Source organism: Myxocyprinus asiaticus, chromosome 17 (genome assembly GCF_019703515.2).
Source record: "Myxocyprinus asiaticus isolate MX2 ecotype Aquarium Trade chromosome 17, UBuf_Myxa_2, whole genome shotgun sequence".
NCBI classification, from domain to species: Eukaryota; Metazoa; Chordata; class Actinopteri; order Cypriniformes; family Catostomidae; genus Myxocyprinus; species Myxocyprinus asiaticus.
Genome location: NC_059360.1, coordinates 22,992,601 through 23,018,579, shown reverse-complemented (window position 1 = coordinate 23,018,579; position 25,979 = coordinate 22,992,601). Strand labels below are relative to the sequence as shown.

General features: G+C 39.6%; 1 protein-coding gene across 2 annotated transcripts in view; it reads left to right on the top strand.

Moving 5' to 3' along the window:
- Positions 1-25,979, top strand: part of LOC127455607 (inhibitory synaptic factor 2A-like) — a 71,027-nt gene that overhangs the window by 13,912 nt on the left and 31,136 nt on the right. For both annotated transcript variants that reach the window (XR_007899696.1, XM_051723650.1), the window contains exon 2: positions 14,369-15,500. Coding sequence is in view for 1 of the 2 variants with exons in the window: in XM_051723650.1 (XP_051579610.1) it covers positions 14,374-15,500 (1,127 nt within the window). In the remaining variant the exon portion in view is untranslated. The remainder of the gene's footprint in view (positions 1-14,368; positions 15,501-25,979) is intronic.

The window sequence follows — 25,979 nt, the reverse complement described above, 5'->3', positions numbered from 1 at the left end:
CTCCCTAATGTAAACCTATCCAATAGTGTCATAAGAGGCAAATGTGAGATATAAAACACAATAACTGAAGCAACCAAGTCATTTCGTGGTGCTTAGGACACTTTTGGCTCACATGTTGACTTGCATGCCCTTCTAGACTCATACCCCTGTCCTTTGCATCGCATTCGCAAATGCAAAGCTCTATCAGTTGAGCTACCACAGAGTCTGATTGCATTTAACCTCTTCAACTCTGCAGACTTGCCAGCGGGTCCAAAAGGGGGCGCAATGTTGCGAAAACTTTTACGTTTAAAATGTTAAAATCTCCAAAAACATAAATCAGGCATATAAGGTATTATTTGAAAGCTTATAATCTGAACGATTATGTTACATAAAATAACAAAATAAGGCCTGAAAACGTTTGCGTAGCAAATCAGCGCCACCTAGAGGTCATGTGGTTGAAATATTAATATGAATATAAAAGTCTTTCAAATAACACATAAATAGACAAACCATATATCAAATGAAAACTCTTTTTCTCAGGAATGTTACTATACATTTTACTCTGTTGCCCTAATACCAAAGTTTCAAAGATTTTCAAAAGAATCACAAAGTTAAATAGGATATCCAGGGGTGAATTGGCCATCGGGAGAAGCAGGACTTTTCCTGGTGGGCCAGCCACGAAATGGGGCCACGATTTGCCAAAGAGGGCCGCGATAAGCTGAAGGGGGTCACGAAATGGTGCCGCAATATGCCGAGGGGGGCCGAGATATGCAGAAGGGAACAGTGAAACACATTGCCACAACCCCAGCCAAGTCAAGCGCAATAGTAAAAGTGTTCTGATGTCACATGAGAGCATTAAGTGAGGAACAGAGCTAAAACTGTTTATGAATTGTTAATCAGCCATTTTACTTGTTATTTGTGTCAAAAGGAATTAAAGTCATTGCTGTAGCTCCAGATTACATGTTTCAACTTGTTTTGAGAATGGCACACTTACTCGAAGATCTTGCTGCATGTGATCTTAGGCGAGAGCTCATCTTTAGAGTGCGTAAAATACGTTTGCAGTTAGTGATGAGTGGTTGTATACTGTAGGTGAGGTTGTGTTGAAAGCCCTTATTTGGAGATGGTTTGGGCATGTTTTATGCAGATTACTAACTTTAACACATTAGAATGAGGGTAAGAACTAATTTATGTGTACATGCACCTATATGCATCCGTAACTTTAACTCAATTACTAGTGAATGAGACCCAATGTATTTAGCAATTTAACAGAATGAACAATGGTTATAAACAATAAATTAATAAAAGGTGCCATTGTAAAATATTAGTTGTTGTTTAGTGTTATATATTTAGGGGTTGAGTCTACAAATGCCACATCTAAGCCTTTATGATTTTATAAAATATATTATGCATATTATGTTTTACTGTATAGGCAGTTGCTCCTTGTTATCTCTAAACATTATCACAAATTTCTTGCTAAATGTTACAGTGCATCATTCACACGCCATGCTTCATTTGCATTACAAAACATGAATGATGTTTGTAGGTTTTCTGCAACAGCTGAGTACATTTCTGGGTTTATTCTCCCAGCTGAGAGGATTTACAAAAATGCAGGCATATTTCATGAAGCAGTCATAAAATAAAGTTTAAAACTTAAAGAAATATCTGGGAATTTGATGATAAATAAAAATGGATCTAAGAAGATGTTTTGAATAAGATATTGTTTGTGAGTGTTACCCCACCAAAGGAAGCTTTATGTACACATGCTTTGTTCCTGTAGCATCTGTATTTCAAATGGTAAAACACGACGCTTGCAATGCCAAGATCATGTGTTCAATTCCCAGAGGATATAACTACTTTTAAAATGTATACTTTGAAGCTGCTTTGTATAAAAGCATATGCCAAAAGTAAATGTATTTTGGTCTTGATGATAACTATCTTTTTCAAAAAAATATTAGGATAGATTTTGTGGGTTAAATTAATAAATAAATGTATTGAAAAATTACACACAGCTATAGAGTTTATAGTATGTTTCTTTTTACCAGCCATTTTCAATAGCAGCAGCGAGGCTAAAGAGAATGAGGAGAGTTAAGAGGATTACTTTTGCAATTTTAGATTCAATGCATTACTCATAATCCTAGGGTTGAAGGTGGCCAAATTGTCAGGGTCCAAAGGGGATCTCTGCATGTGTGGCTAAAAAGAGAGAGAGAGTTTGTTTAAGAGCACAGTCTCTACTCAGTCCGTAAAATGTCACTGTATTTTTGGTGAGTGCCTTTCAGAAGGAGGAATATTCACCGCAAATGATTGATGATGACAGTAATGATGACGGTAATTGCTGTCATGTAATGCCATTACAACATGGCAGTGTTGCTTAGGCTTCTGATACTGACCATTAATACTTCCCACAAGAGTAAACACAGGCTGGGTTTGCAGATAAAGTTGATAACCACGCTCTTAAGATAATCTTAATTTACGTACATTGTGTTATTTTTCAATAGACCAATGCCTGTTTCCAAAACCAGCATGTAGATTGTTTGTTATTAAAGAAATAGTTCCCCCAAAAATGAAAATTCTGTCATCATTTACTCACTCTTATGAGAGAAGCTCATTTACATCTGTTCACGTGAGTATTTTCACAATGTTTAAGAGTGAGCAATGGGAAACCAGCTTCTCTCATGCACTCATGAACGTGCAATGGAGAGATATGCTGATAGTCAAGATTTCACTGTAATATACATTTTAGGCTGTTTCCAAAAAAATAAAAATAAAATTCATAGATGGCAGGAGGGTGAGTAAATGATTAGAGAATTTTCATTTTTGGGTGATCTAGAATTTACATTAAGTGGAGCTATCTGGTCCAAAAGTGCTGAACTAAGGCTAAAACTTTAACCAATATCTTCAGTAGTTTGACTTTGAAAAAATACTTTCAAAATACTGCCAAACATAGAAATTGCATGCTATCTTGTTGAGGTGTTAAAAGTGATTTAACATTACTAAATATAGGAAGAAGAACAATGGCTTTGATAAAACAGGGTTTCAGAAATGTTAATCAATAGTATGTTAACTATACATACTATACTGAACAAAAATATAAACGCAACATGCAACAATTTCAAAGATTTTACTGAGTTACAGTTCATTTAAGGAAATCAGTCATTTGAAATCAATTCATTAGGCCCCAATCTAATCTAATCTAATATTATCAATGAGTATGGAAAATTTCTGGGATCTTTTATTTCAGCTCATGAAACTTGGGAGCAACACTTTACATGTTGCGTTTATATTTTTGTTCAGTGTAGATCCAGAGATAAATGCATGTCATGCAGTAACACAAGGATGTGTACATAAGGTGTTCTGTTGTTACTGTAGGCTACTTCTTGTAGTTGTGCTCATTTAGTTGGACACTTAGTCTGATGTTAAACTTATAGGTGTGTGTGCTCATTTTAGCAATTCAAATCTAATGTGTTAACATGTATGTAGGCCTATGTACACACACACACACACACACACACACACACACACACACACATATATATATATATATATATATATATATATATATATATATTTATTATATTTAAAGTGGGCCATACTGTTGTAGGGTCTCATATTGTCAGGTTAGGGTAGGTGACAAGGCAGGACTCAGATGCAGAAATTAGGGTGGGCTTTATTTAAATGTAAAAATAAACAAAACAAATAAAACTACCACACAGGAGAAAACGTCCTGGTTACTTGCGTAACCTCCGTTCCCTGATGGAGGGAACGAGAAGTTGGGTCGATGTAGTGACACTAGGGGTCACTCTTGGGAGCCCGAAACACCTCTGGTCTTTGATAAAAGGCCAATGAAAATTGGCGAGTGGTATTTGCATGCCACTCCCCCGACATATGGGTATAAAAGGAGCTGGTATGCAACCACTCATTCAGGTTTTATGCTGAGAAGACGAGACAAGGTCCGGCCATTTCAGCGGGTAGTTCAGCATTGTGGCAGGAGGGACACAACGTCTCGTTCCCTCCATCAAGGAACGGAGGTTACGCAAGTAAACAGGACGTTCCCTATCTGTCTCTCACTTGACGTTGTGTCGATGTAGTGACACTAGGGGTCCCTATACAAAACGCCGCAACTGGCTGAACTGTGTTACATGAACTGGCGGTGTGTGACGGGCAGACCACTGTGTGCCTCGTAGCCAGCGCACCAGGCTGACACATAACCTCCCCAACATAGTTATGAGTGTTGACCGGCCCTTTGGGGACAAGTCGACTACCCAAAAGATAGAGACAGGCTAACCCAGTTGTGGCCTCTTTTCCCCTTCTTTTTTTCCACTCCCTAAAAAACAAGGGGATTATCCGACTGGGCCGCCAGGTCTAGTCGGGGGGTGTCCCTCCCAAGGGGAGGACACCGCAGAGACCACACCTCACCCAAAGAGAGGGGGGGATATTTAAGTGGAAAATAGGTCACATGGTCTTGCCGATCATGTGGAGAGTCTCATGGTAGATCCTACCCAACGGGGGTGGAGTTGCTACAAACATGGAGACTGTGGCAGAGGGGGCTCTGCCCAAGGAAGACACAGTTTGCCAACAGGGAAACAAATTAGCGGAAGATATACATCGCAAGGGGTTAACTTACAGGGAACTGCCACATGCGGAGCACCTACCCCAGAACAGGGCTCTTAGTTAGCACGTGTACTGGGCCGGCAGTGGGTCTCTCTGAAAACTCGACTGCCACAGGGCTCGGAGGAAGTCAACCAGGGAACATAGTTTGTGAACACTACTGGGAATTAATGGCGCACGTCTTCAGCTCAGAGGAGGTGAAAGGCGCTATGTGCAAGCGATACACCCGGCCGGCTATCCCGGGCTTATCCGCTTGTATTGCGTGCCACTACCTGCGATGAAACCGTTTCCACCCGGAGGTTGTAGAACCTTGCAAAGGTGTTGGGTGTTGCCCAGCCTGCTGCTCTGCAAATGTCTGTTAGAGAGGCACCCCTGGCAAGGGCCCAGGAGGCCGCTACACCCCTGGTAGAATGGTCTCGTAGCCCTACCGGGGGTGGCACGTCCTGGGCGTGATATGCCATAGCTATGGCGTCAATGAGCCAGTGGGCGATCCTCTGCTTGGAGACAGCGCTTCCTTTCTGCTGTGCACCAAAGTAGACAAAAAGCTGCTCAGAGATCCTAAAGCTCTGCGTGCGATCCAAATAGATGCGTAAAACGCGCACCGGACACAGCAACGACAGGACTGGGTCTGCCTCCTCCTGGGGCAGTGCTCGCAGGTTCACCACCTGGTCCCTAAAAGGAGTCGTGGGAACCTTGGGCACATAGCCTGGTCGGAGTCTCAAGATCTCGTGAGAGTAGCCCGGACCAAATTCCAGGCACGTTTCGCTGACAGAGAACGCTTGCAGGTCTCCTACCCTCTTGATGGAAGTGAGCGCAGTCAGGAGGGCAGTCTTCAAGGAGAGTGCCTTAAGCTCAGCTGACTCCCGCTTTGGGCGTCTGCGCCAGGTGGCGGCGCTCTGCGGGCATAGGTGCACCGCGAGTGCCGTATCCACCGGGGGAATCGCCGTATAGCCCCTGGCCGCCCCACCATCGAGGGTAGTGAGGGCGGGGGAACTGAGAAATCGGGACCGGGCAGTAAAAGGTGCCTCCCACGATTTTGTCAGCTCCTCGTGCACTTCGTGCACTCCAGAAAGGCACTGGAGCGGGGCGTGGCTGCTTTGAGCGGCGCCGCGAGCCCAGGAACCAATCATCGAGCCGCAAGGGTTCAGGGGAGAGTGGAGGGTTCCACTCTAGCCCGACGCTTGCGGCCGCCCTGGAAAGCATGTCCGTCATCTCTGCATCAGCCCATTACTGGGCAATCAACCCTGAATGGGGGCCCCCAGCTGAGGCTTCTGCGTCTGACTGGACAAGCCCATTCTCCGATGCTGCGCTCGAGAGCTCATCAGCTTCGTGGGCTCCGAACAAGAGGTCGAACTCGCTGTGAGACGAGCCGGCGGACTCATCCGGAAACCCGATAGGGGCAGACGAGCATGCTGGGGAATGGGAGGTCTATGGGGGGATACCCAGCGGAGGCGATCCCATTGGGGTCCCCAAATCGCCCTCAGTGCTAGCCACGCTGGCCTCAAACCTGTAGGTAGAAGGACCAAGGCGGGGAGCCGCGACTGCATCGTTGCCATGGTCGTGTTCTCGCAGTGAGAACATGAACCATCCACGAATGCTGCCTCCATGTGGGTCGCGCCCAGACATGAAAGACCATCTGAAGTTGAGAGGTAATGACCGCAACAAGGAATAACACACAATCGGAAAGGCATCTTTAAAAAGACGCATCTTTAAAAAGACATTCCGTGTGTGCCGCTCTTTTAGAGAAGTATACTCTTTCAGGAAAATATACTCTCTTTTTTCTGCTGAAGTGCCCAGGGGTGTTCTCTGCATTGCACCAATGCAGAGGAGGGAGAAGCCGCTGAAATGCGGCGTCAGATCCAGCAGAGGTGAATGAACAGTCGTGAGAATTCAGCTCAGTGAGCATGACCCTTCGGCTCCGAAGAGAAAATCTGAATGAGTGGTTGCATACCAGCTCCTTTTATACCCGTATGTCCGGGGGAGTGGCATGCAAATACGACTCTCCAATTTTCATTGGCCTTTTATCAAAGACCAGAGGTGTTTCAGGCTCCCAAGTGTGACCCCTAGTGTCACTACATCGACACAACGTCGAGTGAGTGACAGATAGGGAACTCAACTGTTCAGGGCAGGCAAAGGGAAGACTGGCTGGGCTGGAGACACAGGGCTGGGACAGACAGGAACCGACAAACAGACACCTGGCAGGGAAACATTCACAGGAACATCCACAACAAACTGGCACAAGACAAAAAACAAAAAACAAAACAAAAAAACACAATGGGGTTAAATAGGAAAGAAAACGAGGAAGGCAGGTGAAGCAAATGAACTAATAATGAGATAATAAGGGGGCAGGGTAAGGACGAGAGACAGGAGAGCACATGGTAAACAACTGAACAAGAACCATGTGCACACACCAAACACAACAGACAGGAAGAGCACATGGCAATGAGGCCATCATTGGCCGTGTGCTCTAACAAACACAATGACAAGACATTTGGTTACATGGCAATGAAGCCACCATTAGCCATGTGCTCAAACAAAAGATAAGACCAGACAAGAGTGCATGGCAAGAGAACAAAAACCAAACACGAAGCCATGCACTCACAAAGACAAGACATGGAGCATGAGTGTCTGGATCCCGACTCAGGAACAAGACCAAACCAGACTGAAGAGTCAGGATCCAGGCACCATGCTCTGAACATGAAGCGCAGACTAAACAGAAGAGCACACAGCAAGGAAAACAACCAAAAACCTGCGCTCACACAGAGACACAAACATACGTGTCAGCAGTGGCGGGCTGTGCATTTACAGTCTAGACCTTCAGTGTGATTCATACCATTAAGAAAGCACAGTTTCACAATGAGTAAGACACCCTGTGCCTTTGGGCATCATACATTATGTCGCAGCTAATTAGAAATACCAACTGACGTTTTAAAAACACGTCCACGCACGAAAGCCAGAACTTGAAACAACACTTAATGCTCAAGCAAACCTAATTTTAACTGACTTGCTCCTGAACAGACATTCAAAAATCATAATTTTTCATATGAATCTACCAAGGAGGTCTATAATACCTGGAAAAATCTATCAAATAATAGTTTAGATTTAAATGTTGCTTGCAATAAATTTCGTTTCGTCAGGGTACATGGTTATGCTGCGTTCCATAAAGTTGGAAGAGGGATATTCCTACTTGATATCTCCGACCATAAATGCATTCCATTCCCTGATATTCAGAACTGCAACGCTCCTGTTAGCTTAGCAGGGGTTTGACTCTCATTAGAGATGTCTCCTAGCAACCCAACTGATAAACAGTGCTGCAGCGCTAGCATTTGTGCTACAGGCGTACGATTATCAAAAGAGATTATAATGTTTTATACACCTGTTTCTGCAGGCGTTTGTTAAACAAGCTTTAATATCATGTAATGTGGAAACGAACACATTTATCGATATTACTTAATAAAGTGAATGTTTATCACTTACTTTGTATATTTCCCTGAGTGCCGACATGTTTGTGTGACATCATGCCCCTGCATCTTGGCGAAATCAGAGTTGAGAATTTCTGCACGAGCCTACAAGTTGTAATTCTGAGTTGAATGGAATGCAGCACTACTTTTCAAAACTTGATATGACACTGAATGCTCCAGCAGCCTAATTTACACTTAGAAAACTCCTGATTTTGCTATAACAATGCAAAAAGCACTTACCAATTTACTTGAAGTAAAAATCAGTCCTCCTTTCCTGTTTAATAAATTAAGCAATCACACGGTCATGCAGAACATATCAGGTTTGTAAATCCATAAGGATCTCTTTCTCAGTGGTGATGAGGCAGTGATGACAGCCGACTCCTCAGACAGCTTGATCTTACGTTTTTCGCTCTTGAATAACGTACATCACTTAAAGCGTGATTGCATCACTCAAGGCCAGCTAAAAGATCACACCCACCAAGAACAAATAAGTCAATCTGATTGGCTGATGAATCTGACAATCTGACTTTAGTTGCCCATTCATTTGCACTGTTGAGGGATTCTGTGGAAATTCTGAAGGCCTGAGGGAGTGAAGCTCAGACTCACGCCCTGCTTCAGGCATGCGATTTGTAAAACAGTTGTCACACTTTGCTTGTAAGCATCAAGGAATAAATTCTGACTGAATAAACTTTTCGTTTTTCTCTATTTGTTTCTCTATTTCTCTCTGAGTGGAAAGCGATTAAAAATACATAGGCAAAAAGGTGATTGAGAATGAAAGGATGAAAAATATTTATTTATTTGGCATGTTAGGCCAGCAGAGAAGGCTTTGCTGGCCCTGAGAATTCAGCACTGCATGTCAGGATCCTGTCACCACAATAAACATGACTGACAAAGGTGACAGGATCCTTACACATATTTCTTGTGAAATGTACAGTATATTATTGTTATGAATATATCACCCCTCTGTTGCAATTACTTGCTACTAAAGTTTACCTTATTTTCTGTAATGTAAATTCAGGCATGCACAGACTGTGGATTGAGGCGATTTTTAATAACACTGTTTTATTCTCGAATATGGAATAGAATGCATTAATATTGTTTATTTTGTTCCTGATTCCTCTGATGAAACTGTGTAACCAAGCAGAAAGATCCATTTAAATTGCATGTAATGTTTCTTGTCAACTTAAGAAAGTTTTAACATATTACTTAGATGATGATGATTTCAAGAAACGCATCATAGACATTTAAGGGATAGTTTACCCAAAAATCTAAATTTCACTATCATGTTGTTCCAAAACTGTACGACTTTCTTTCTTCCATTGGACACAAAAGGAGATGTTAGGCAGAATGAAAGCCTGAGTCACCATTCACTTTCATTGTGTGGAAAAAGATCATGAGGCAGTCGTCCAACTAGGAGAGTGTTCTGCGACTGCTTTCGAGTCCTTCAGTAATGTATAAAAGTGTTGCACTGCCCAAGACCTTTCAAAAACAATTCTCTGAATACCACAGTGACTGCTCATAAATGACCCAAAGATTGTTTTTAATACTAATCATAGTTGCAATCCAGTTGGCACTTACAAGACATGCAGGTGAGCCTCTACCATGTGGATTTAAATAAATTAGAGAATCAATGAATCAATCAGCCATCGCCATCTGTTTAAGAACAGATGGTGCTATAAATCAGAGATCGGTGGCAGTGCAGATGCTAAGAAGGTTCTTGACATGTGCAAGACAATACAGTTTTGACACAAGTGATTGCAGATTTATGAAAAGCTTTCATATGTAAATGCAGGAATACATAGTGCCATAATACACTTTGAGGTGAATTCATTAAATAGTTGCACCAGTTCGGTATTTCAGTGCAAAACCCAGTGTTTTACTCACTAAACATCCACAAACATCACTGCAGTTTAACATGTACTGTCCCTCCCTCAGCAGCTACTTTCCAAACTACTCTGACTTCCAAACTACAATTTTTTTTAAATTCAAGTCAGGCTAATATAAAAGTGTTAAAAATGTAAAATATGTATAAGTTTGCTAGATATACACACTGCTAAATTAAGGCAAAAATATGTCATCACAGTCTTTTAAAAGGGTCCATTAGGCTTATTATAGATTGTGCTGTATTTACAAAACTCTATTTGAAGCGCTATTTGCATGATGTAATAAACGTCACACTATTATTGCCTACAGAAAGCAGACATCAAACAGACATTTATTAAATACTTGTGTAACATTTTCTTAGAGATGACTGCTTACATTTTCTATTGATCATGGCAGCAGTAATTTATTAAATGATGAAAAGACTGTTATAAACGGGCATATATCCAGATGCACAGTGTAGTTTAGTGTACAGTCAATTCTGGTGTCAGGATCACAGTGGTGGAGCGATGCTGTACAGTCCCAGTAAAGTGTGGCAGATTGCAGCAATCTGCAGCAAATCAAAAAGTAAGATCAGGAATTGCAAGTTGCATTCAGCGCAAATGTTTGGTCGTGTTTGTGGGGTTACCTGATTTGCATAATTCCTGCAGTGAATAGGGTGCTAAAACAATGCATACAGCACATGCACATAAACTACACCATCACCCCTGTATGTTCTGCTGCCTAGCTGAAAGTAACTCTCCATATTGGCTCCAGAAATTGACAGGGCATTGGACTCATTATTTTGAGACACAAAAGTCAGCTGATTGAATCGTTAGAGGGGGGCAGTTCAATGATTCAAGGAGGATGAGTGTTATCACTGTTGAGTCAGATAAGCTTAGGGAGCGAAAATCAGACACTGCAAGACACTGCTGCTGCCTGATGGATGACAAGATGTCCATTTGTATTCTTCCCTGTTACTGAGCCTGCCAGACATTGCAGTGACTAATGGTAAATGATGGACCACAGCTGAGTGAAATTAATATGATGCAGAATGAAAACTGTCTTGCCACTATATTTATCTACACATCAAAACATTTATTTTACATTATATGGCTCAGATGCTGCTTGTTACAAATTGTGTGAACATGGAATTTACTTACCCAACAATATTAGCACTTGGTCATCCATCATTATTGATCTAAAATAGAGTTTTGGTGTTAAGCTGTAATTTAAACCATAATTAGTGGTTCTTACTAAGGTAAGCATACAGTATCTAATACACTACCTGGCCAAAAAAAAAAAAAAAAAAAAAGTTGCCGATTGGATTTAAATAAGCAGATACTTAAGGGCCTATGATTGGATCATTATTGCAGTGATTAATACGTTTCAGCTGGCAACAACCCTAACTGATGTAGTGTGTAGCTTCTCATTTATTAAACAACCATGTCGGAAGATGTATCCCGTGGTCCAGTGACGTGCTGTCCATATAAGCAAGGTAAGCAGTGCTTACCTAACAGAAGGGTGAAAAGAAAAATGACACTATAAAATATTTAAATTGGGATTGGGACTAAACAGCTGTGTGGCCACAAGAAAGCCACTTGATAGTAAGGCTAATCAGAAAAAATGACTTCAATTTGCTGGGGAGCAAAAATATTGGACTGTGGAGCAATAGAAAAAGGTAATGTGGTCTAACGAGTCCAGATTTACCCAAATCCAAAGCGATGGGTGCATCAGGGTAAGAAAGGAAGTGCATGAAGCGATGCACCCATCATGCAAAGTGCCCATTGTACAAGCCTCTGGAGGCAGTGTTATGATCTGGGGTTGCTTCATTTGGTCAGGTCTAGGCTCAGTAACGTTATTCGGCAGTAAAATGTAGTCAGCTGACTACCTGAATGTACTGAATTACCAGGTTATGCCATCAATGGATTTTTAATTCCCTGACAGCACGGGCATATTCCAGGACAAAAATGCCAAGATTTATCGGCTCAAATTGTGAAAGAGTGGTTCAGGGAGCATGAGGAATCATTTTCACATATGAATTTACCACCACAGAGTCCTGACCTTAACACAATTGAAAGTCTTTTGGATGTGCTGGGGAAGACTTTACAGAGTGATTCGACTCTCCCATCATCAATACAAGATCTCGGGCAAACATTAATGCAACTCTGGACGGAAATAAATGTTGTGATGTTACATAAGGATGTCGAAACAATGCCACGATGAATGTGTGCCATAATCAAAGCTAAAGGCGGTCCAACAAAATATCAGAATATGCAACTTTTTTTTTGCTAGGCAGTGTACTATAGCTCAGACTTAAGGTAAGGGACTTGAACAAATGTTTAACTCGTCCCGCACCAGACATAAAGGCACCTCAGCTTTTGCAAATTGTTGAGGAAAAGTGTGTTATTACTTTTCTAAGCAGTCAGACTTGTGATTGTCCCCTTGTGGATGACAATACAGATGAAAAAATCCCATACACATACAATGAAGGAGTGATACAAGACATATCTAAGGACCTAAAAATGATAGAGACATTGTTTGACTTAGATAATTAAGCAACCACGCAGAACGCACTGAATGCCCTCCACACTAAACACCTTAACAACTGCATAGCAACCCTTCTGGCAACAACCCACAATTGTGGTGGTGAGTTTAATGACATTTCTTTCAGAAAAGGTAAAAAAAAAAAAAAAAAAAAAAAAAAAAAAAATTATAGTTTCTCATAAGACAATCAAATATGCAAGCCATAGTTGAAATGAAAAAACATTTATCATATTATTGATGGCTCAATGGCTATTAAAGCATTCATTAGATATCCATTAGCTATTATGTGTATATGTGTATATAGCTATTATATATCCATTACAAATAATGTGCTATTATTTGTGTGTTCAAATGTTTATCAACAACTTCTGGTCCAAATAGCTAAATGCCACCATTGTCATGTATTATAGAGCACTATTTCTATGCAGACTGTTTTTAAACTTTTGCACATTTTAAGCTTTTTAATGCATAAGTTCCTCTAAATTCTGGTGTCATGCTTTCTTGGGCTATTTTTTATTTGCCATCAAGTGTTGTTACATTTTATATCTAAAAATTCAAAAGCCCAGTTCTGTCTTGCTTGCAAACTATGCTTTAGCGTCCATCTCCATCTCCATGTACTGGCAGACTCATTAGAGAGATGAAGCCTGAGTATAATGAGAGAGCATGAATGCAGGTCACTCCGTGTCAGCTGTGACATTCACTGCTAAACAAAACACACACACACACACACACACACACACACACACACACACACACACACACACACACACACACACACACACACACACACACAAACAAGCTTTGACTGCCAGGATGTTGTGTGCTAAGGAAAAGACAAAACTAGGCCATCTGTGCTTGAGCTGCAATCCCTGCCATTTTAATAACTCTAAATGCGCTCTCTCGTTCTGGACCTGTTTACACCTGGTATTAAGATTCGTCTAAGGTGATTTTATCACAAGTGGTCAGGTGAGACACATCACCCTTAACACAGTAATCTGTCTCAAATGCATCTCTTGTGACCACTTGAGATCAGGTTTCAAAGTGAGGGTCTCTGACTTCACAGCTACATACATCACTCATTAAATCAGTGCATGTTGATAAAGTGCAAAAAAGTTGAAGAGAGAAAGTGCAGTATACTTGAGCTTTATGCACAAATGTGATGCTATTTTAGTGGAGTACCTGAATTAACTGAAGATGTGTTTTTGATGATCTGTGCAACATGATCACACAGGATATCACACTTTCAGAAGTTCATGTACCCTAAAATCAACCCCTTATTTATCTGAATTATGATGACAAACAGCATTCCCCATCAGACATTTATGCATCAGTTCAAGCGCGATCACATTTCCCTATAGTGCTACTGATAGCACGTTGCCCGAGCAACCTCTGAGACACAGGTTCTAGTCCTATGGAAAACAGAAAGTAATTGTGTTCACATTAACAATGGTGAGCGCTATTCGAAGGTTGTATTGTCATTTACTCCACTGACTGTTAGGTTTAAGGTTAGGTTTGGGGGTAAAGTTAATAAATAATGTATTCCTGTTTACTGTATTCATTTACCACACAAAATGCAACTCGCTTTTGGTGCCACTCTGTGGACATTTCACCCGGAAACTGAAGCTCACACATGCCCATACATTCAACAACACTTCCAGCTTCAGCTACTGGGGGGTAGTGATTCGAATTTTGATTGGTTAAGCTTGTGTAGGCGGTCCTTTACTGTTGTCTGAGAAGCATCAGGGTGGATTAGCAATTACACTACAAATGCAACCTGGTCACATGTTTTCGACTACCTCTGAATGTGGTCTGCATGATCGAATGACAAAACGTTTTGTATCATGTTTATTCTTGTATTTAGCACTGTCCACTTCCATCTTAATACCAGGTGTAAACAGGGTCTCTTTCTCTCGCAGGAGTTATGGTCAGTAAGGAGGCAGGCCACTGCACTCTGTCAAGCTCAGAGTCTGACTCGGAGTCCGGTGGTCCTTCACTGGGAGGAGAGAGCGGTGGTGGCGTGGACGCTGTGCGCAAGCGAAACAAAGCCCTGCAGGTGCGCTTCAAAGACATCTGCGAGGCACAGAATGAGGTCGCCCACCGAAGTGCCAAAAACCGATCAGTTTCCTGCAAGGTCATCCACAGGCGGTACATGACCATGCCAGCACGCCGCTCCATCCCCACCGTCACCAAGAGCACAGGTGTGCAAACCTCTCCAGAACTGAAGAAGCGTTACCAGACTTTCCCCTTCGAACGCAAGAAGGGGAACATCATTAAACACACTGCTCAGGTGGAAAAATTCCCAGATCACAATAATGGGTTCCTGAGTGACATAAAGGGTGGGGAGGAAGGGGCACGGCAATGTGACGGCAGGGTGCAACAGACCAGAGTACTGCTTCACAGTACGCCACAGTGTATTGCTGCCAAGGAATTATGTTTTGGGCCTGACTGTCCAGACGGAAAACTCTGCCCCGATCCATCATGCCAGGGCAGAGATACAAACACAGTTTCGGATCAGTTGGATTCAAGGAGAGAGGGCAACATCCCAGGGAGTGGGGCCAAGCACAAAGGATTACCCGGTGAAAGTGAGGTAGGGGCAAGGCAGCAGTCAAACTGTGCCAAGAGTGCCTCCTCTAGCACATCAACTCAACCTCTACAGGCCAGGGGTGACTGTTCAAAGATTTCTGGCCCTATCGCATGGACATCTTTGACACAAGTGGAATGCCTAGAGAGTCCCACAGGAAGCTGCAAACGCAAAAAAGACTTGACGCAGTTGAACGGCTTGCAGGCACGATCTCAGACTTTGCCGCATTCGGCTAGCTCTGCCTCCCAGGCCCACATGCAATCTCACTGTCATAGTAGTAAAAGCTCAAGTACCACCGAGTCATGGCAGGGCACAGCGGGACAGTTGATTGCTCTCCCTGGGGTAGATGGGAATGTGAAAGCCAGGCTTCAAGCCATGGAGTCTTTGATCAGCTCTAGTCAAGAAACCATCAAAGTGCTGCTGGGGGTCATTCAGGAGCTGGAAAGAGGAGAGGCGCAGCGAGAGGGGTAAGTCATAATCTATATAACATATTTACAATTCAGCTACTGTATTTATGCTGCTATCACTTAGATCAAAGAGATTTCTGTCATAGAGTTAAATGTGTTCATGAAACCACTGAAATTGTTTACCATCATATCTTAATACCTTAAAGGTGCTATAGGTGATTTTAGCTGTTCTGAAACTTCCACGAGACTGAGCCATTGAATTAGACACACCATCTTTCCAAAACCCTACCCTCCAAAAATACAGTTGTACTGTTGAGGCCATCAGCAAGCAGAAGAGCATCAGTCCGTCTTCTCAGGGTTGTCAAACACAACAGTAGCAAAAAGCACCATCAATTGACAACTGTTATGAATTGAAAAATAGCATTAAACCTGCACATCAAAGTGTTCTGATTGGCTGATCAAAGAATGTGACTGCGGCCCGCAGTCTAAGCGGGTTGCTCAAAACAAACACAGGAATTTTTATAGTGCCACAGAGACACTGTGTTTACAGTTTTCGAGAAAACATAATCTATGAATGGCATACTTTTAGTTGTCTCTGCATATTAAGCTGTGATAGGAGAAAGTGTTTTAACACCAAAAAAGTAACATAATTCAGCTTTAAGTCGTTCTAAACCTAAATTAATTTCTTTCTACTGCTGAACACAAAATGAAATAATTTAATAAATGTCCTGTTGGATAAATTCAATACAATGGCAGTACATAGAGACTTGCTTTAATGCTTAATAAAGCACCCAAAAGTGTCATAAAAGTAGACCATGTGACTTGTATGTCATACCAAATTTATTGGATTTCAGTGCTATTTAAATGATTTAATCTGAAATGAGTAGGGATGTCCCGATACTGATACTGGTATCGGAATCGGGTCAGACACCGCACTCTTGCACTTGTACTCATGCTCGAAAAAATGCTCTGAAACCAAAAACTGATACCATCTGGCATACGAATGTCATTCCGCAAACATTCAGCCCATAAATTAAAATCACGATATGTCCTAGTGAGATTATTTAAATGCAAAAGCTGTGATTTAATTAGATAAATATACAGTTTGCATATGCAGTGCTTTAAATGTGAGTGCTTGTGAATGTGTGGAGCCTGTGCTGACACAAAGACACAAAGTGCTCATACATTTTAGAGCTTCTTGACTCATACACGGAAAACTTGCATGCTCTGTTTGTTGCAGATGACAGCAGGCAGAGCGCTAATTCACTTTTTAACATGAGGTACATACAGACTACATATTTATTTAATTAAATAGCAGCCTTTTGCGTTTGAATAATCACTTTGAGTCACGTAGCAACCGGCTTTTCTGGACTGAGAAGCTACTGTCAAAACAGCAAAGAAACACTTCAAAATAAAAGCTCAATTTAAAGGGAAAACATATGACAGAAATAGATTACTTCTGTATAGTTATGTAATATTCACTGTAATACTACTACTACTACTACTAATATTAATAAATCATAGTAATTGTATAATATTTAAGCAATATCTCTGTGATGCTCTGTTATGCAGCACATAAAATAATACAATATTATGCTGAAAAATAATTGTTATATTTTCATTTGATTAAAGTTTTAATGAATGCATTTATTTAAGCACCATTTTGATGATAAAATTGAAATAAACTGTTGAGATAATAATTTTTAAAAAAAAGTATCGGACTCGGTATCATTAAATGGCAAAAAAAATAAAAATAATAATAATAATAATAATAATATTAAATGAAAACAATAATTGGTATTCGATCTAAAAAAAAATGGTATCAGGACATCCCTAGAAATTAGAGTAAAAAAATGACTAAAAAATAAGGTATGTTCATCAGTGTATGTGCATGTCTTCAGAAGACTTGGTATATGATGCACAAGTCACATGGACTACTTTTATAACACTTTTGCGTGCTTGTTTAAACTTTAAAGTTAGTCTCTATGTACTGCAATTGTACTGAATTCATCCAACAATTGTATTATTCATTTTGTGTTCTGCAGAGGACAGAAGGTCATAACAGTTTCAGAACAACTCGAGCGTGAGTAAATAATGACAGAATATTCATTTTTAGGAGAACTATTCTTTTAAGTTGTGAATATCCTGTAATACCTTTAATGGGCCTGGAGTGGGTACCAAGACAAGTGGTGTATTGGGTTGTTGTAAGTATTATTTACAGGCCAAGTCCTTGGCTTTTTTAGTCACTTCTCAAAACTTTAAGAATAATGTTTGTAAGAAAACATGTAGAAAAAACAACTAGAGCTACTGAGTTTCTAAAATGATCCGCCACACCTAATGTATGAATGAGAGGCAGGTGTGAAGTCAGCAGGAAATATGTATTTAATTTCAGCTGATTGAATATGTTTTAATTTCACTGCATTTATTGTGCCAGTACCACACAGCTTTAAACTTCCATTGTGACCAACACAAATATCCTTTCATAACAACTGTTGCCGTTAAATCCACTTTAGCACCATTTCCATGTCAATATCTTTCCTAAATGCCAAAATTTCTGGGTTATGGGTTGTGGTGACTGTTGAAATTAGAGCCTGGGAAGCAAATGAAAAGATGCTTTAGTGCCAATTGAAATCCACTCGCACAGCAGCACAGGGACACTTCAATGTCAGATGTCATCATGCATTCCCTAGTACCTGATGCTTTTCACAGGCATAGAACCAACTTTGCTCTGCACTCCTTGATGGACAGCCTGATGAGAGGAAGAACTCGATACAATCAGTATTATAATACCCCTCCATTAAGTGGACATCTCTTCCGATCGAGACATGGGAAGGTTTAGAAGTGCTTGGCTAAGCTGTTGGTTGGACGGGACGTGACAGTTTATTTAGTAAGGGTCGATAAGAGGGGGTTCTGGCAGTATTAGCAGCTATTAATCTCTGGAAGATGTCCAAAAATAAACAATGCTTTCATATTTTTAGAATGGTCTTAAATGATGTACTATAGTTGTGTACTGTTTTGTGTATTGTTGTATCATGATTATAATGTGAAGTTTTTTTGTGATGAACGTTTTATGGACCCTTTTTTTAAAATCTGCTTTAATTTAGCAGGGTAAATCTCGCAAACTATTTTTATTGTAAATTATTTAATGTTTATTACTGTGCTTTGTGTTATAATACACTGGAATACATTTTTAAATAATCCTACAGAATCCAGTCAACACTGCTGCTTTTCAAATATAGCTGCTGAGGGAGTGACAGTAAATTTGGCATCTTTCTCTCTTCCGACTGCCTTAATCCATCTCTCTCTCTCTCCATTTCTTCTCTTTTGGAAAGTCGCAGAAACCAAATTATTTTCTATAAAATTTGTTATGGTCTCCCATTTCCCTCTTTACGCCAGTGGCTCAGTTTACCCTGTTAGTTTACTTCTGTGTTTTAATGTGAAAAGGGTCCATTTACTTATACAATTTTTTCAATCTCACACCTTTTTGATGCAGTTAGCTTGAAAAATGAACTCTAAAGAAGAGAATATTGCTAAAATATTAAATACTATCATTGTCAGAGATGCGACAATAGATGAGAAGTTAATACAACTAATTTCAGAGAATTTTACCACTCAATATTAATTGGAGTCTAAAATGAAAAAAAACACTTCACTTCAGTTAAAGTTTATAAAATATGAAAGTAAATATTATGAAAACAATCGTGTTAAGTGACCAAATTAAAATAGCTAAAAGGGAACTATATAAATATATCAGAGATTTTACCTCATGGAAGAATGGTGGTCGAATGCAAATTTACCAAACAGGACATTTACATTTACAGAAATAAGTTTAAAAAACATAAAGATCCAATACATAACATCTCCAAATTGACATTTAACATTACATGGGTAAACAACTATGTAAAACGATGAATAAAAGTAGATTTATGGAGCTTACCTTTTCCTCAGCATAGTGCACATAAGCAAACAGAACCGAACTCTGAGCACTTCTGTTACTCTAAACATGAGATGGAGTTGTGGAGCACAGAACTGCTCTGAAAACACTGTAATAATGTTCTTACTTAATATAGACTGGACAGAGCAGTGCAAATAAACTTTGAAGCGAGCAGACTATTTCTTTAATTAAATCGCAGCCCTTTGCGATTGAATAATCGCATGAGGTCATATCGGGATTTCGATTTTATTTTGACTAATTGTGCAGCCCTACTCCGAGGTGTGTGTGCTGTGTATGTAGGCATGCCTAAGTGTAAATGCATGCCTATGTTTTACGTATGTTTTGTGAGCCTACATTGATATAATATTGCGAAAGCTCTTATGGAGTGTTTGGTGATAAGAACATGTAAAATGCATTCTGAGGGTGCAGAAAGAGTCGGGCCAGTTTTAAATCATAAAAGAACTACTGGACTCACTTGACATTAGTTAATTCACTTGGTATAATAAACTAACAATGAACTATTAAATTTTACAGTATTTATCAATTTTGGTTAATGATAATTTATCACTACTATGGTTCATTGGTTATTCATGTTAGTTCATAATCCATAATCTAATGTTAACATATGCAACTTTTAATGTAAAAATGTGTTGGTATATAGAAATTAACAATAACCAAGATTAGTAAATGCTATAAAAGTAATGTTATTTGTTAGTTCGTGGCAACTATTGCATTCACTATTGCAACCTTACTGTAAAGTGTTACCTTACTGTTTAACTATTAATGAAAAGAAGGGCATTCTTTAGCATATTCATTTTTTGCTCTGGTATTGAAAATTGGTAACAAGAATCCTGAACTTTCATTGGCATTGATAAAGTGATGGGGCAGTGTAAACTTTGTTGGACGTAATAGCAAAGCCACAACATGTAAATAATACATTTTATTCTAATATTTTATCTGTTAATGACTGTCTGATACTTAGATTATGGTGCAGCTTAATTATGTTTAAAAATTCTCTAGCTCTTAATAGAGGGATAGTTCATTCAAAAACAAAAATTCTGTCATCATTTACTCTCCCTCATGTTGTTCAAAGCAATAACTTTCTTCCACAAAAGGAGATGTTAGTCAGAATGACATCCTCACATACATTCACTTTCATTGCTTTTTTTTTTTTTCCTAACCATAAAAGTGAATGGTGACTGAGACTATAATTCTCCAACCATATTCTTTTGTGTTCAGTGGAAGAAAGAAAGAGTCATACGGGTTTGGAAAAAATAAATGGACTTTGGCCTATGTCATCAGACATACATTTATTTTCACTGTGTCTCAGCTCAAACTTTTGAAGAAACTGATCAAACTGGTCACTCACCCAGAACAATGGACCTGGTCTAAAAACCTTCAGTCTCAGCACTTAAGGTACTTCAGGCATTGCGTTGGGCAGCTAATGGCCCTCAAGCCTAACCTACAGTCTAAAGAGCAGTAGGGTTCTTTCTAATCCCGAGGCAAGTGTGAGAAAAGCAGGGCATATTTTCAGAGCACAAAACCACCACTCAAACCATCAAACCAGCACCTCATCAGGCAGGCCTTTCATCTTCCAAAGGAGAAAGTGTGGCTGTTTGTGTGTGTGTGTGTGTGGCTCCCATCTTCTTCCACAAAGAGTATGGAGACTATTATTAGAGGCAAAACCTCTGCGCCTGCACTCCCACAAGCTAGGTGTCATCAGAGCAGCTGAGCTCAAAACGATGAGTGGCTCAGTGTAGGCACATGAAAGTCCAGCCACTCTCCCTGGGTTAGACCAGCCACAGCCAATGGTTTGATGTTCCCCTCTGTCTGAGAACAGCAATTTTAGTGCAAACAAAGTGTCTGCATGCTGCTGACAGCCAGGGTGGGAAGAGCTTAAAATGCCAAGCACTCAGGAGCCCTGGCATGGATGTGTTTGGCACACCAAGGTAGAAACCTTAGGTTGAGCCAGCTTTTTCTTCTGATAGAGTTGTGCTGTGCCTGACAATTTACTGACTTGGTTACCTTGTAGTTATTAGTTTGCAATAGAAAAATACTAAAGAATTACACCATATTATCTGTGCAACGAGCCACATGGAAAATCTGCAAATAAAATAATTTTCTTTGTTAGTATATTTGTCTTGTTTTCCAGTAAAAATATCTAGACATCCTTAAAACAAGCTAAAAAGCTATTTGGTAATAGTTTAAGAAAAATAAGCTTGTTTTCTTTTGAATTAAGTTAATTTTCTTACCCCACCTGGCATTTTTTTTTCTTCTTGATTTAAAGACCAAGTGATATCAAAATTAAAGTTGTAAAGCACAAGTGAAGCCCCGTTCACATAGACAGTGACAGAGCAACAAAGAGACATGATCTCATTAATTTTCAATGAGAGCAACTTCCAGCAACACAAGTGACAGCAACTGCTGATGACAAGATGTGGACATGACAAGCAACATGACAAAGTTGAGAAAAGTTTAACTTGATGCAAATCATCCATCTCCTGTGACATACTGATGCAGGCAAGACAGAGGAAAAGTTATAATGTTGTGAGGGATTTCACAGTTCAGTATCATTTGTCTGTAACCACATGCATGGATATAATAAAAATAATGATGTGTGGAAATTTGGGTCAGATACTGTTGGTATTCTGAGCGAGTTTGATTCATATTTTGATAGATTGTTATGATATGATGCAATGAGCACTGCTGCAGGTTATATGAAACATTCTCCCTTGCAGAATGTTCAGTTTTAGAGGCAAGATAACTGGATTCTTGTCGAATTAGAATGATATCTTAGTTTACCAGCAGTATATTTTATCTGTGAGCTGAATTTCAAAAGCTACGGCCAGTTGTGCAGTCCACCAAAAACATTAGAGCATCAGCAGTAGGAACTCCCATTAGCGACTTAATAGTACAGAGGCTAGCAACACTTAGCAACAGTGTGAACGGGGATTAAGTGTTCTTTATTCTTAATTTGGTCCTTTCAAAGTTAACATGTTAATGCATGCAATTAATTCAAAAAGTTTAACACGCAAATTTTTCTTAATCGCGATCAATGCATTTACCGTTAATAAAGCAAAAACCATCATATACACTGGTCAGAAAATGGCAAAACCTTTGCGATGTCTCCGCCTGGAGTCATTACACTGACACACACACACAACAGCTGTGTCAGTGATCAAATGATGGGGAAAGGACCTCTTAATGCTATTTATTGTACAAAACAAGTCCAGACTTGTGACTGAAAAAATGTATTTTGCAACTATCACAAAAATGCCGAATGAGACGTTGGTTGCAAGCGCTTTTCATGTGGAGTTCAAAGCGGCGCTTGATGCTGCCACTGACGCCGATGCCCTGATGCAAACTGTGAATGTGGCTGCACGATTGTCGCAGCAAAGCAGATAGCCACAGTCTGCCAGCTGATTCATATTGTGGAGGATGAGAGTTTAAGAGATTTAATGCCAATTGCAATGAATACTCAACCTATGGGGCAACTAGTTTTTTTTAAATTAGTCAACCTTCCATTTAGACTTAGTGAAACGTGATATTTTAGTGCATTTCTATCTTTATACTGTGGAAGGATTTGTTTGGAAAATGATAATAAAAAATATTGTTACATATTGTTTTGTTTTCTAAAAAGGAAAATAAATGCATTTTGACAGGAAAATAAGTACAGTATTTATAGAGTAAAATTTCAGCATTTTCAAAATTTGTGATTAATCGCGATAACTATGAAAAATTATGCAATTAATCACGATTTAATCGACTGACAGCACTATTCTTTATGTTTAGTGTTTTGTGATTCAAAACATTGAAAGATTTTGATGTTTTTTTCTCACTTGTTTCTTATTCATCTGCATTCTCTGCTGAAATAACCAGCATTGCTGTTCACCAGCTTATGCTGTGTTTTGGGTGCTGGTCCCCGGCATGGAATGCTGGTATGCTGGTACCCCCACCAAGCTTTTAAACTAGCCTAACCAGCTTAATCAGAAAGACCATGCTGGTCAACAAGCATAACTTTTGCTGGTGAAAAACATGGCTATGCTTTCCACCAGCTAGACCAGCATAAACCAGACCTAGACCAGCATGGGAATTGCATGCTTGTTAAGCTGGTCTTTTCAGCAGAGTTGACTTGCACAATGGCTCCAGCCCCATCGTAAACAAAGGCTGCTCTCATCAAGGCACTTCATGGGGACTTGAAGCATAAACCTCTGTACATTTTTTAAGATTTCTATGAAAACAAGACTTAATATTTTATGCCATTTTGCTTTCAAGTAAATGTATCTTGTTTTAAGGATGTTCAGGTATTTTTTTTTAATGAAAAACAAGACAAATATACAGAGTAAGAAAATATATTTTGCAGAGTATATCTGCATGATACTTTCATAATATTAAACCATCCTATCCTATGTGAATGTACTGTATAATGTCTGATTGCTTAATTAAAATCAAACCCTCTACTTTAGAAAACAAATGCTGGAATTTATGCATCTATTAATGCCTACTTTTTTTTTTCTCCAGAACTCCATGTGGCAACACATATGTGAAATATTTCTCTCATTAAGGTTCCAAACTAAAATATGTGGAACAAAATCACAATTTGTCTTCACATTTTTGTGACAGGTGATGAAGACTGGCTGATCGTATATATATTTTAGTCAAGGCAGACACCATGTTTAATTTTTTGAGATTGAAAAGGTTGAGGAATAAAAGCACAGACTGTTTAATGGGTTGTAGTATTTATCTTGGTATTGTCATTCAGCTAACAAAACATAATACTTAATCATAATCATCATATTTCATGCCAAAAAATAATTAATGTGAAAAAAAAAAAAAAAAGTAAAAACTTAAACATGGGTTATGATAATTAGATATGACTTTGGACATTTAGATGGTGCAACCTATCGAATGCCCTCACAGCCTAGTTTTAAATCACAAAGAAATAAATGTGCCATCTACCCAGACTAAGGTCTATGACTTGTGCATTTTGTCACACATATTCAAGGAAAAAAACTCTTTCATCGCATGAGTTTCTTTTTTTTTTAAGGGAGACAATTGTGAGACAATTGTCTATGATGAATAAATAAAGCTTTGTGTTGGTTTAACTTGGCTGGTCCCTCAATGTAGCAACAATACATCACCTTCTTCACAAATACTTTAAAACACTGTTCCACTTGTCAAGGCTTGTTTCATCACTATATTAAATAATGGAGGTGTTTTTTTCATACAGTGCTTTCCTAGGACAGTAACTCAATGACGTTAGCAAATCAGGATTCAATTGCATGCACTGCTTTTTAATCATTATCACAACTGGCTTATTAGTGTGTCAATGACTTCCCTAGCCTATCCAGGTCGGCAACAGATTGCCAGTGTCTGCAAGACAATGGGATTTTGCCAACAAACCCAGCTGTGGTTTGAGGCTACTGGAATACCTTCACCCTTATAATACATGTCCATGCCTTCACACTGTATGACAAAACAATTCAGTGTCAATCATCAATACAGAAATTATTCATAAATAATTTTCAGCTCAGCTATCAAGGTAAAACACACACACACACACACACACACACACACACACACACACACACACACACACACACACACACACACACACATATATATATATATATATATATATATATATATATATATATATATATATATATATATATATATATATATTATACCATCCAAGCTGTTATTAGCCTCAGGTCCAAAAGCCAGTGTCTGTATGGGCCAGGAGTGTGTCAGTGCCCATGGCATGGGTAACTCGCACATCTGTGAGAACACCATGAATGCAGACAGACATGTAAAGATTTTGGAGCAACATATACTGCCATCCAGCACTGTCTTTTCCAGGGACGTCTCTGCATTTTCCAGCAGGACAACTTCAAACCACATACTGCCCGGATTTCCAGTGCATGGCTGTGTAAGCAGAAAGTGTGGGTACTAGACTGGCCTGCCTGCAGTCCTGACCTGTCTCCCTTACAATTGTACAGCTAAAGACCTACATAATGGATGAATGGGGGAAAATTCCACTTTCTAAACTTAACAAACTTGTGTCTTCAGTGCCCAAATACTTAATAAGTGCTATTAGAAGAAATGGTGATGTTTCACAGTGGTAAACACTCAACCGTTCCAAATGTTTTTGGAGCGTGTTGCAATCATCTGATTTGAAATGACTGTAAAAACAAAACAATGAAATTCACAGGGTAAAACATAATATAATGTGTAGTTGTAGTGCTTTCAATATAGCAAAGGTTGAATATAATTTACAAATCACTAATTTTTTTTTTTTTATTAGCATTTTTAATACTGTTGGAATTGGGGTTGTACATAATATTACTGTACTCTTAAAGCTCACTGCTTATGGGGGAATAGAGACAGGGACAGTAGACATGGCTAATGACCTAGCAACTCAAAAGTTATCGTTCCATTTACCTGACAAAGTCATTCTTAATTACACACACTCATTAGAGAGATGAAGCCTGAGTATAATGAGAGAGCATGAATGCAGGTCGCTCCGTGTCAGCTGTGACATTCACTGCTAAACAAAACACACACACACACACACACACACACACACACACACACACATGTTG